The 13077-nt window shown below is 45.2% G+C and overlaps 1 protein-coding gene across 3 annotated transcripts in view; it reads right to left on the bottom strand.

The window, feature by feature from the left end:
* Positions 1-9472, bottom strand: part of PDZD2 (PDZ domain containing 2) — a 140862-nt gene extending 131390 nt beyond the window's left edge. For 2 of the 3 annotated variants that reach the window (XM_075078271.1, XM_075078274.1), the window contains exon 1: positions 8717-9344. In XM_075078271.1, coding sequence (XP_074934372.1) covers positions 8717-9255 — 539 coding nt within the window. In that variant the 5' untranslated portion in view covers positions 9256-9344. Of the gene's footprint in view, positions 1-8716 lie in introns of all 3 variants that reach the window. The other variant, XM_075078272.1, reaches the window with a different exon arrangement.
* Positions 9473-13077: the final 3605 nt, after the last annotated feature.

The following is a 13077-nucleotide window of genomic DNA, read 5'->3' as shown; positions in this document are numbered from 1 at the left end:
TGAACAAAAATAGCCTAGGCTATGAAAAATTGGCAAGCACTTGGTAATTCTTCAATTATCATGGCACAAAGAGCTGCTGATCAATGTGTATGAGGATGAGAAGGAGGACATCACTGACTTTCGTTTCATTGAATAGTTACTCTGCTAGCCTGAACCCGTTCCAATGATCAAGTAATGGACTAGGAAAATACAGTCAAAATGATTGCTCTATTAAACAACTCTTTGTTTCACCAGGGTTTTTTTTTTTTCAGAAGATCATCCAGTTATCTATAATACTTACTACAGAGAACTGAAAAAAACAGACCTTGCCACCTTTTTAAACGATTGAAAAGAGTCTTAGGCATCAGCAGAAACAATAATCTCCTTCAGACACATTTCAACAATTCTCTTGCATTTTGAAAAAGCTTGATTCCATTTTCCATCTACCTCTAGTTTCACACAGTCTTGTTAAAGAGCCTTCAATCCAGCTGGACTTTCTGAGTTTTGGATGCTCTAGAGTGAAGTCTGCCGCTAATAATCACATTTGCCCTACTCTTGTCCTATCTCAGTCTTCCTGAGCTGCCCCAAACCTTCTGGCAGTGCCTGCCAACTTATCTTTTTACTGCTACGGGTCTGTTAAAGGTGCTTCCCTTTGGAGGCCCAGATGATCTTACTGAGTATCATACACTTCATACAGAGAAAGCAGCAGTGATGCTGCAGAGCCTGCAATTGATACATAAGCCCTTCCCATCTTAGCCTACATCTGATAGAAAGGAGGCAGAAAAATAAGTTTTAAGGAGCATGTGATACTGCTCAGAGCTGAAGGCAAGTGTCACATCAGATAAGAAAAGCAATGAGTTTTCCATAGGAGAAAAAAGCCCAGCCCCAAAGCCATCCACCGCAGCAGCTGTCTCTGCAGTTATATACCTGCCTTTCTGTTGATCACACCTACATTTCTTGTATTTGTCCTCTCACGTCCACAGATGGCAGATTCATGCTGACAAGCCATCTCTCTGAGGCTGATGTCGAGCACAGTCTCTGCTTGTGGAATCGTCTTCTGTTCATCATCTTTCAACCCTCCCCGCACCTGCCCTTTCCAAGCCTGGCCTGATTCCCAGTGATGGGATAAGCAGGTTTTAAGCTGCCACCACTGTTAATGCTTTTAGCTTGAGAGGGTCATAGCTCAGTCCTAGTGCATATTCCAGAACAGCAACCATAACACCCAAAAGTACGTGAGGTTGGCAAGAAGATATGATCCTTGCAAAGCAGCCCTGAAACCCTTCTGAAAATGGGAATGCTGCTCCCTTATGAGAAAAAACATTTCATTGAAGACTGGAGAAGCTGTGCCTTTCCAGGACTCGTGGTACATCAGTCAGTACAGGTGGGAAAGGACAACCTGCTACGTATCTCGCTGCAACCCAGCAACCTGGCTCCAGTTGCTTCCTCCTCCCACAGCAGCTCAGTGCTCCTGTTTCATGGAAATCAGTCTTTACCACACAGCCTGCTTTGTGCAAAATTTTGGACTCCCAGAATATGAAGAGAAATTCACATTTGCAGATTAGAAGAGACACTGTGAATGACTGCACATTGCAAATTGGTGTGTAAGGGCACAAGCATTATAGAAAGAGCAAGAATAATGGGTACAAAATGTTCCTTGCTTGTGTTTTTTAACATCTCTATTTTTAATTATTGATGGCTAAAACACTGTTCTGTGCTAGCAAATCCACTGCTGGAGAAGCTGTGAAAAGAACTGCTGCTGTGGCTGAAGGCCTCACCTGCTCTTTGGCGGGGTGGTGGAAAAAAGTGACCCTATTTTGCGTATTCCAGCAGTCTGCCAATTAGTTGAGTTCTGCTGCATCCTGACTGTGCTTCCAGATGACCTGAGAGCATGGGATGCTTGCTGTGTACAAGGCTTAAAATCCCACTTAGGATAGAAAACGGCTTTTGCTGGCGTGCTGGTGTCAGGGATAAATGACGAGCCACAACGCTGATTCACCAAACCGGGCTGTTCCCACAGTAGATGAGTGGGGAGGGCAGAGCTCTCTCCCAAACAGTGGGCTTGTTGTCTTGTAATTACAGTGCGGTCAGAACAGCAAATTAAATGGAGATGCATAGCCATACATTTGGCAACAAGGTACAGCCTTCTAAGCAGAGCTTTCGCAGCTCAATGGAACAAAACAAAAGCACACCAAAAAAATTCAGGACAACCCACTCTATAATCTCTGAAGCTTTTTCACCTCCTAAGGCAACACCACTGACCTCTGTCCAAGTCTTTTCAAGCCTGATGCAATCCTTCTGAAAAGAAAGTGTGCAGAGCCAGGGCTGGGGAGCATTTGCTGCAGATGACCCTGGGGATGTTGCCTAATTTTACATGTGTGCTATCTGGGGATCATGCTTTCTACCAAGAGAGGCTGGCTCTGTTGTTCAGTGACAACAGCATGTAGAAGGCAATGACAGACATATTGCTCCCAAAATTTTGGGACAAACAGGCAAATGCATACAAGACATGAGCCATTTAAATCAGTGGGAGTCTTTCCATCATCTTTTATAGGTTTAGATGAAACAGAGCTGAGCGAGAAGATGAATAAGATGCAAAGTTAAGGAGGATGAGGGGTTTGGAAAGTCTGTTGAGGAAGCAGTTGTAGTAGTGGGATGCTGCAAATGACCATCACTACAAGGGAACGGGTTTTGCCTCTGCAGGGCTTGGCACAGGGATGTTGAGACGGAAGGCAGGAACCAGAGGGTGCAGAGGGGAAACTGAGCAAACCCGTGCTCACATGAATAAAGCAAAGAGGACAAACAAGCTAAATGATCTCTGCTGAGTCTGGGGATTAGTGACCTTCTGCTTAAGTCTTTGGCTCTTGAGAGAGGATTTGGCATAAAGCTCATTTCTTCAGAGCAATTTATTTCTCAACACGTGTGGCTAAGTCTGCTCATACCTTTCCTGAAGACATAAAGAAAGGGAAGAAAAACTAAGAAGAAACTTCTTAGTTTCTTAGTTGTGTTATATTTTAAGGGGGGAATGAATATCCACTATCAGCATAAAATACAGCAGCCATGCTTCAGGAGGGGCTGCATGCCCAGCATACAAGACTTTAGGAGCACAGTGAGACTTAAATCCATAGGCTTCCTCTCATTTTGCACAGGTTGAGCACACATTCACTGTCTCCCCGCTCACAGCACCTCAACTGGAGGAGAATACTCTCAGCCAAAATTCCTACATGCTGCTTATTTTCCATCTTTGGGACTCACACGCCAGGCAGCTTGGAGGGCATGTCAGCATATGCTTCCCGTCCGTGACCGTGATAATGAGCCCCAGGTCTCAGCCTCTGTGCCCTGATCCATCACTGAGCAGCATGAAGACTGGTAATATGATATTAAAAAGGAAACTAATTCAACTCCACAATAGGTTGGGGGTATTTTTTAGGTCAGTTATGAGAAATCTATTCCCCGAGATTGCATTTGGAGGCTGCAGTCTCCAGGACCACTGTGTTTGTTTTTCTCTATGTAGTCAGTGCTGTTGATATTTTAACAAGGAGCTCCCACAGAAATGTTTGCCCCTTGGCCAAGGGCAAAGGGCCAGGACACATTTCCATTTGTTTTCCTATTAAACCAAAAATATTTTCTTATGAGCATAACCAAGAGAAGGCCCTGCTAACACCAGGCGAAGCAGCTGCTTACACTGAGCAGCACTTTGTGTTGGCAGCACTTTTGCTTTAGGAAGGAGGTGAGGAAACACAGTAAAACAGAGCAATTGATCCATGCAACCTGACATGCCCAGGAGGTGGGAGTGTGGTGAGACAAAGCTTTCTGCAATGATCAGGGATAGTTTTCTTGGGGTGATTTTTCCCTAAGAAGAAGGATGTCTAAAGCAGATTGCTCTGTCAAGAAGAAAATAAACCCACAACTTCCAGAGAAACACAAGCCCATCACAGGCGCAGAAACCTGAAAACATCGCCTTCCACCATAACACAGGCATTCACGCACCCTAATGCCAGACCCTACTAAAGAATGGATTTGTTAACAAAAACTTAAACTGAGGGCTCCAGCTGATGAGCAAAGGGAGCACAGCCCTTGCTCCCCATTCCCACAGCATGCCACTCCCACACGCCAGTCAGAGCACCTGGAAGTGTTTTGAGCACACTGCTGAGTAACATGGTATTAGAAAATCCTGCGAATGCTCCAGAGACAACTGTGGCCACCAGCACAGGGACAAAGTGGCCATGGAGAGTACAGCCAGCCTCCTGCAGTGGCAGTGTCTCACCACAGCGTGGCAGGAAGCAGTGCTCCATGGAAAATGCAAAATTGGAGCATTGCACTTTGATATCAAAGAGTAACTACATTCGATGGGGGTTTCCTCCCAACAAGAATGTCTTTCTATTGCAGGGGCAAAGCAGTTTATGATAAAAAACCATTCAGTTCAAACCTTTGAGGAAGGGGGAGCTCAATAAAAAGTGCCTTGAAAGGTGTGCTCTTCTGAACCATCAGTTTTCAATCCACGCTGTCAGATTTTTGAGCAGCTCTACTGAGATGCAGCAAAGGTCCTCATTCTCTGTTCCTATCTTTGCAGCAGCTATACTGCTCTGCATCTCCTTGCATGCAGGGCTCCCAACAGCGGGCAAAGAAAAACAGCACCCTCCTGAAGACCACTGTTCAGAGCAGAACTTGGCTATGAATACAGCCAGGGACTGCATATTGGCTCTCCAGTACCAGTATGGACTGTTTTGATACAGAACCTCAAGATTTCATCCAGCTGAGACCAGGACTGTTACTGACTACCACAGGCAAGCAGTACAAAGCACTGCGCACATTTTGAGACCTGTAATTTGGTTAGATGTTAATTGTTGTGCTCCGATCTCTAATCAGCTGCTAAGACTCACAGAGAAGTAGTACTGTGTTTACAATGTCCATATATCACACAACTACTAATAGCATTGACCTGTTAGGAGGATCAGGATGTCACCTTCAGACTTCCAGCTATCCTGGAGCATGTAGATGTGATGTGCAGCAGCAGCAAGCACTCAGAAAGACCTTGGCTCTGACCTTGACCCAACTTCAGGTAAGATCAAAGCTTTGCCTTCAGTAGTGGCACTTGAGGCTTACCTTCCACTGCACATCTGATTTCTCAATCTTTCTCAGTCTTTCTCAGCATCTTTGAAAATGAATTAATTTCACATTTGGCATGCCGTACCTTGTGCTGAGGAGGACTCAGGACACTGGCTGAAGAAGAGAGGCTAAGAGAACGCTGTGCAAAGGTATGAACACGTCTCTGTTCATTTTTTGGAAGCAACTCCAGGTTGTGGGTTGAAAAGAAGCCAGCCAGTTCTCTGACCGTATTCCCACACATACTGATGTTTGGTCATTTTTGGTGATGAGGAACACGATATTTTGAAGCAGTGGTTGGATTTCCTCAATGACAAAATTATTATAATATCTCATGTTTATACCACACTGTCATCACTTGTAATGCATCTTACTCTGCTTTCTTCAAAAACAGTTTGAATTTGGAAATCTATTCAGCACTGATTTTAAAGATTAGGTGTATATGGTAGCTGTGTCCAAGCACTGCAGCTATGCTTGATGAAATTTATAATCAAATATTTCAAATGGAATGATATTCATGACAAAATAATTCTTTTGCAATCCTCCCAGGACTTGCTCAATGAAGCCCCATTCAGTCATGCTCAAGAAATGAAGGATTCATCTGTCATCTGCAGGAATACTAACAGCCTCCCTTCAGTAAATGAGTAATAGACCAAAATGAGAGGAGTAGTTCCAAAATACATAGGAAGTTGTTGTCTGGGGGAACATAACCCATGTGTTTTGGAGATACAGTTATATAGACAGAAGATAAACAAACATGCAGAGTTTTGACTAACCTTTATTCAGTACTCCAATACAGTTCATTTCCCTGCAATTGTGTTTGATAGACACACACAATTTGCTAACTCTGAAGAGAGCAATAATTTTCCCTCTGTCACTAACATCACCAAAATGCCACCACCTACATCCTTCCTCTCTAATGTGATAATCCCCTGTTAAGCAAAGAGCTTTGATGATTATATTACTGCATAATGTTTCTCTAAATGAAAAGGAAAAAAAAAGAAGCTCAGCAATAATCAGCCTGTGTCTGCTCTTTACATGGCAATCGGGTGGAATTTAAATAAATAACTTATCTTTAAAGAAGTCAGATTCGGTTTCCCTAGCAGGGAGAGACAGATGAGTGATACCCACAGCCAGCTCCTCCAAAAAGCAGTGTGCTGCTCTTCTGCACTGTGTCTGACCCCACCACTGCTCCGAGACCTGAGGACCTGTAGGCAGAGAACCTACACCAGGCAGGTGCCAAAAAAGCACAATCTGGCCAGGGCTGCCCAACCTGTTATGGTTCCAGCCATCTACCCCTGCATCATCTAGATGCTGACCACATCCATAAGACAGCCAGCAGAAGGGACCACATGCCCTCACCTCTCCTCTCCTGTCATCCAGTGTATTGGCTTAACCCCTTGGATCAGGGAGGGTTTGCATGGTGGAATGGTGCTGGAGGTGAAGTGACATGAAGCCCAGGGTAAGTGAGCACACTTCTGCCAACTCTGCTGCAGGGGTGGCAATTCACAGGAAAGTGGCAGAGTCATGAGACCCTCATGCCAAATTCCCCACTATTATAGAAATAAATCAGGAGGTTCCCAAAACCACCAGTCTGGACAACACACCAGGCACGAAAGGGCTTGGCAGGGACAGAATAAACATGCAAGCAGTGATTTTGGTTGCCCAATCCAGCCTGGTGCTACAGGAGCTAAGGCAGTATTTTAATTTCACTGACCATGCACAGGCTACACTAAGTACCTCACACCGCAAATCAAAGCACTCACACCTCTTTGTATCGACGTGGAAGAGTTTCTCACCCAGTCAGAGAATAATTAGGCAGACAGAAATTGAGCCAATTCAGTGTGCTGTCCTACCCCAACACCTTGAAGAGCCAAGGGGAAAGGGCTCTGCTACTGCCACCATAGCAGCAATATGAAAATACTCTAGGAAGGCTGCTTCTTTGAAGCAGCCTTCCCAGACAGCAAGCTGACATTGCCTTTCAACCCATTATAAACCTAGAGAGAATTATGTCCCTTCTAAGCACCCCGATGGAGAAACCTACTGAGGGACTCTGAAAGCATCCTGGAGCAGATCAGATGAACAAGGTGGTAACATAGGGTTGGAGCTCCCAGCCAGCTCTAAACCAAGCACTCCAAACTGAGAGTATCATCAAAGTCCCAAGCCATTATCCATCAACATCACCCTTGTCAAATAGCAGCTGATGGCAAGTTAGGCAAGGATGGTTTGGATGCTGAAAATAAGTCAGGTTTTGACTAAGAGATGTTCTAAATTTTGGCCTAAAATGGATGTAGAGTATTCTAAAACAGGATCTTATGAACAACAACACTGGCCCCACATCATCAAAACTCTGTCTTCATAATGGCCAAAATAATGTCTCAACTAGGGAAAATGGAGCACTTAGTTCTCATTAGGAGCAGTCACAGCTTGCTGGTCTAATAACAGAGCTTTCCAAAAGGAATAAGCCCAAAATGAGACCTTCAGGGATAGGATAAAAAGAATAGATACCCAAACATTTTGGACTCCATTGGGTATTATCTTTCATTTTGGATTAATAAAATAACACTACTGCTGGCCACTGAAAGCAATTCCCATGGATTTTAGGAAGTGATATCTGGCAAAGGGAAAATGGCAAGCTAACTTCTTTTTACCACAAAAGCTCTCAAATCTGGGGGTGTCACTGATTGATACTGCCACAGTACCAATAGTAATAAACTCATTGAATTACAGGCTTGAAATTACAGAGGGTTGTTATCACGCCTGCAAAACCACAGCCAGGGTGACCTGCTCAGCACTCACAGATCAAGGAGTCACTGCTTTTCTTCTGCCACGTGGCAGAATCGGGAGCGATGGTCACCCCAAACTGCTGCTGCATTCACTGCCTGTTGGGAGCAAAGGCCATGCACTTTGCAGGATTATAACTTGCAAGTGTTACCCCCCACCGCCCTGCACCGCCCCCAGGCCACTGTGGCTTTGCAAACCCAACAACTAAAGCAGCAGATAAATAACCAATGAGCCATCCCAACAACGGGACTGTATTCTCACTGGACGAATCTGTAAAGATACAACTCTTTTTTTTTCAGTATCCAGTTTAATTCAGTTCAAGCTTTTTATATGCCCCTGTTGCAAATCTCACTTGCCGGAGCACTTTCTCAGCTGGTCTAAAATGGCATATTATTCCGAAGGCTCATAAACTGTGCTGGATTACTCTGGCTGCAGATCAACAGAGTTTCCTTTTAAAGAAGGGCCGTTTCACTAGCATACAGATGCACCTGTACAAAAATCTTCCAGTGCTGCTGAGTCTGTGTTCTTTTTAACTTAAGAAAACAGTTTTATCCAAACCCAGGAAGACTCCTGTTCTAGCAGAGTCCCTCCAATGCTTATGATGTACTATTTTTTAACACAAGGACACCTCAAAATTTTCCATTGGATGTGTAAGAAGCAGATGTAGGCTAATTATTTACTTGCTTTTGTTACTTATTTTCTACAGACTTTAAAAAAGGAGCCCAGAGCTCTGCCAGGGGCTGGAAAGCAGAGGTCAAAACCTCTGCTCTCAGACATAAATCAGGACGAACCGCGACCTGCATCATGCACTGTGAGAGGTGGCCACTAGCAGCTGCTCCTCCACCCTTACCTCGCACCAGTGACGTCCACGCCAACCATCAACTGGCCGTTCAGAGAAAGGATCTCGTCTTTCAGGCGCACTCTCCCACACTTCCCGGCTGGGCTGTTTTTCTTCAAGTCCGTCACCCAGATGCACCCGACGTCAAGCACTGGCCCCTTATGCCCCTTTTTCTTCTTCCCTCCCCGACGCTTCTCCCCGTAGTCCCCCAGAGCAGGGATGTTCCCAAAGCTCAGCCCAAGAACCTCAGGTTTTTGCATCTCCTGGGCCAGGTACATGGTGCAGATCTCCGTATCTGAAGTCCCGCAGCTCCCTGGCTGTAGTTTGCTCTCATCCACTGAGAAGTTGAGCTGGATATACTCGCTCAGCTTCTGGACAGCCGAGCGGCAAAGCTGCTGCTCGGTGCCCTCAGCCCCCTCCCGACGGCTGTTCTGCAGCCACTGGCACAGGAGGGGGAGGAAGACCCCTACGTTGTCCTGTGTGATGGGCATTGCTGTCCCTGTGCATCCCCTCACGGCAGCAGCCCTGGCCCCGATCAGCTCCCTGGACATTGGCTCCGCTGCCTGCCATGGCCTCCTGCGTCCCCTGGAGCCATGCTGGAGTGGGACTGCAGATCCAAAGCAAGCCCCATCTAATCTCACAGGGACATTTTTTGGACTCCAACTGACGAAAAGCACAGTCAGGACAGGATGTTTTGTGTGAACACACTGCAGCTGGCCCCACAGAAAGGTCAGTGGATGAAGCAGTGGGGAGTGTCTACGGCTGTCTGGGTACGCCTGCCATCAGGGTCCCTACTCCACTGGGAACGATGTCTCCTTTCCACCACAGTCATCACACCGTCGTGTCCTGCAAGGGCGAAACAGCATGGTTAGACATGTCAAAAACACTGCAGGCATCCAGCAGCCCCAGCCCAGCATCCTACCTGGGGCAGGAGCCCAAAGCTGGGTTTACATGCCCAGAGCCACTCTCCTTCTGAGATTTACCACTTGAGGGCACCAGCTGCTCTTCTCAGCAAGAGAATAAAAGGTCATGATTAGTCCTGACCTCCCCAGTAAAACAGGTAATTGATGAGCCGTGGGGATGCTCCTGCCACAGCTCCAGGCTTGTCACCAAAACAAAGGAGACACTGCAACCAAATCCACTCCAGGGTCCACTAAAGGGGCACAGTGTGACACGGATCTCACCAGCAACTGAAGCTGGTTGTTGCTGCTGCTGAAGGCAGCTCTGCCCTCCTCCATGTCAGCATTTTTAGGCTGGGATAGCTTAATCCAGTCACTTTGACTTAGCACACCACCAAGCTGCACATGGGGCAGGCAGCACCAAACATGAAGGGTGAGGAGGGGCAATTGGGTCCCTCCTCTCACTGGCAGCAGTGGCTTACAGCCAACTAAACCTGCCCTGCAGGTAAAGCATCTGAGGTAGGTGGCTACCCAGTTCCCCAGGACAAGAGTTGTGCAGGTGAATTCCCCAGTTTCCTGCAGTTCAGAGAGGGAAGCATACAGACAGCCAGGAGGCAGCAAGAGCTGGGAGTTAGCAAGCAAGAGAGTGAGAAAGGGTTTTTTTTTCTAGAATCATTAGTATCTATGAAACAAGACAAAACCCTGATGCAAGTCAAGTCTGGTTGACCAGTTTCTTTTTAGGAGTTGTCTTCTAGCAGCACATGCTGCTCAGTGAGCTGTGCATCAGGAAGGTAAAAGAAGGCAACAGGTTTAATCTTACAGCCTGCAAGTCTGCTCCTGCAGATAATGGATGCAAGGCTTGGGTTAGGCAGAAGAGCCTGTAGCAAGAGCCCAAGACCCCAAGAGCGTGAGTATAAAGGAAGACTTGCGAAATGCTGTTGCCTAGAAGCTGGATCCAAAGTGTTCCACCACCTCCCTTGCTGCATGGCACTACCTAGATGGACAGGAGTGACCCCAAACAACCCCAGGCAGCAACAGGGACAAGACATCAGAACCACGCATGATGCTCCTAGGAGGACCCAGCATCTTCACCAACAGGGTGATGTTACACCAACAGCTGAACAGGGATGGACATCAGCTCAGGAAAGGAGGAACCAGCCAATTGCTTAGTGAGAGGGACTTCTGAGTTAGCCTTAGGGTAGGAGACATAGGGGACAAAGCCAGAAGGAAGAATAAAGACAGAAGCAGCCTAGGCACAGGTCTAAAAAGAAGGGGTGATAATACAGTCATAGACTGACCAGGAAATAGCGTTAAATCCTCTGAATATCTAACGCAACACTGGTGAATATATTGCTTTTAACATAGGACATGGGTCTTATTTAATATCTCAGATTTAATTTAAGACAGAAGTGACGATTTAACTGACAGAACTGGAACTTGTTGTAGTAAGACATGTATCTGGAATACTGATATAAAGATGCATAGCTTATATATGGACTGGCAGAGAAAAAGTAGAGGCAGCATCTCTTGGTATACCAAGGATGATGCACATACTTGCTCTGAGGTCCAGAAACCAGAGGGAGGAAGAACTGCTAAATTACCTGTTTACTAATAAAAGTTAAAAAAAAAAACAACCAGCACATGGGGGAAGGCACAACAAACACCAAACCAAGAAGATTAAATGGATCAGGCTACCTGATAACAATTGACTCAATGGTAATGGGAGAGCAGAAGCATGAGGTTTCTGCTAGAAAAGGAAAGCAGGAGACAGAGTGCTGGTGCCTTTGGAGCAATATTCTCACGTAACTGACAGGCCAAGTAATCAGTAGGGAAGTGCCTCCAGAGAGGGACGTGTTGGGGGTAAGAAGGTGGAAGGAAACTTGTGAAAGAGTGCCTGTGAAATGATGAAATCTGCCATAGGCAAGGGACTGGGGACAGCAAACAGAAATACCTGGCTTCAGTACATTGAAAAAAAAACAACCTGCTAGGCAAGAATTCATGGAGAAGAGTTTAAAGGAAAAAGAAACCAAGGTGAGCTGTAGTTTCTCGAAGAAACAATATTTCGTACTTAAAAGGCACAGACACAATAACATCTGAATGCAGAAGTATCAGAAGACTTAGCAGCATCACGAGCTTTTCATTTACCTCAAAGACAAGAAGAAAGAACTCTAAAAGGTAACTGAGCAGGAGTTAAAAAAATAGAGTGAACACACAGGCAGAAATACTAGAAACATCATGGCATAAAAATGAAATGAAACTAAAAAAAAAAGTTACCCTTTATATGTATATTGATACCAAGAAGACAGTCTGGAAAAGTGTTGCTCAAACAGAGAGAAAGTCATAGAGAAATGACACTGAAAGAGGCAATGTTGCTTTGTTTTTTTGCTTTAGTCCTGGTTAAAATTGCCTGCTATGCACTGGGGATTAGTACAGTTAATACTACAACACATTATCACTGCAAAGGTATGCTACCATCTCCTCTGCCCATTCCAGGGTGAGATCACTTCTCTGACCAAGTCAAGTATTTCCAGACCAGCAGGGTGGGACAAATCACCTTTTAAATTCCCTACAAGACCAGCCGAAGCCATCTCAGATACATCCCTCCTGGTGACCTGTGCAAGCTCAGATAGGTAAGGTGCCAGAGGTCAGGACAAAGGCAAGCACAGTGTCTGTCATCAAGGGCAGAAAGAGAAGAAGCAAAAGGATGTTGCATCAGTGAGTCTAGCTTCAATTCTCTGGAGATCTCTGAAACAAACAAAGGAACAGTTTGCATATATGTGGATGATACCAAATATATAAGCAGCAGCAGATACAGAAGAGACATAAAAAAAATCATATCAAAATAAAATAATTTCTTTTCGTAATGGAGAAGTTGTTAGATGTCATTTATCTGGGCTTTATTTTAGCTTTTGACACCATCTCAAACAACTTTCTTATAAATAATCTAAGGAAACATGATTAAATGAGGCTACTATAAAACCATACCCAGGGAGTAATTGTTAATGATATTCTGTGAAAACAGAAGGACACTGTGAGCAGAGCTCTGCTGGATCTATATAGTCTAGTTCTGCTCAGCACATTCATTAGCGACCTGGACAATGAAAGAGAGCACACTTATTAAATCTGCAGATTACACGAAGCTGGGAGTGACTACAGACATCCTGGAGAACAAGATTAGCATCAAAAATCATCTTGGCAAAAATAAAAAAAAAAATCTAAAAATTAGGCTGAAGTTCAGCAAGGACAAATGCAGAGTACTACAAAAGGAAAATCACACACAGATAGGGTTGGCAAATCTTTGGGAAAAGGTGCAGGGTTTGTAGTGAATCATTCCTGTAAAAAAAGTCTGGCTGTTCCGGAAAAAGAAAGTGTCATTGTCCCAGGATGTGTCAAGAGGGACGAAGCCTACCAGGCATATGAAGTATCTCTCTAGCCTCACGCAGATCTGGGAAGGTCTCAGCAGCAAAACTGCCC

Source organism: Phalacrocorax aristotelis, chromosome Z, assembly GCF_949628215.1.
Source record: "Phalacrocorax aristotelis chromosome Z, bGulAri2.1, whole genome shotgun sequence".
NCBI lineage: Eukaryota > Metazoa > Chordata > Aves > Suliformes > Phalacrocoracidae > Phalacrocorax > Phalacrocorax aristotelis.
Note: the sequence above shows the minus strand (reverse complement) of the source record. Positions and strands in the feature narration are given on the sequence as shown.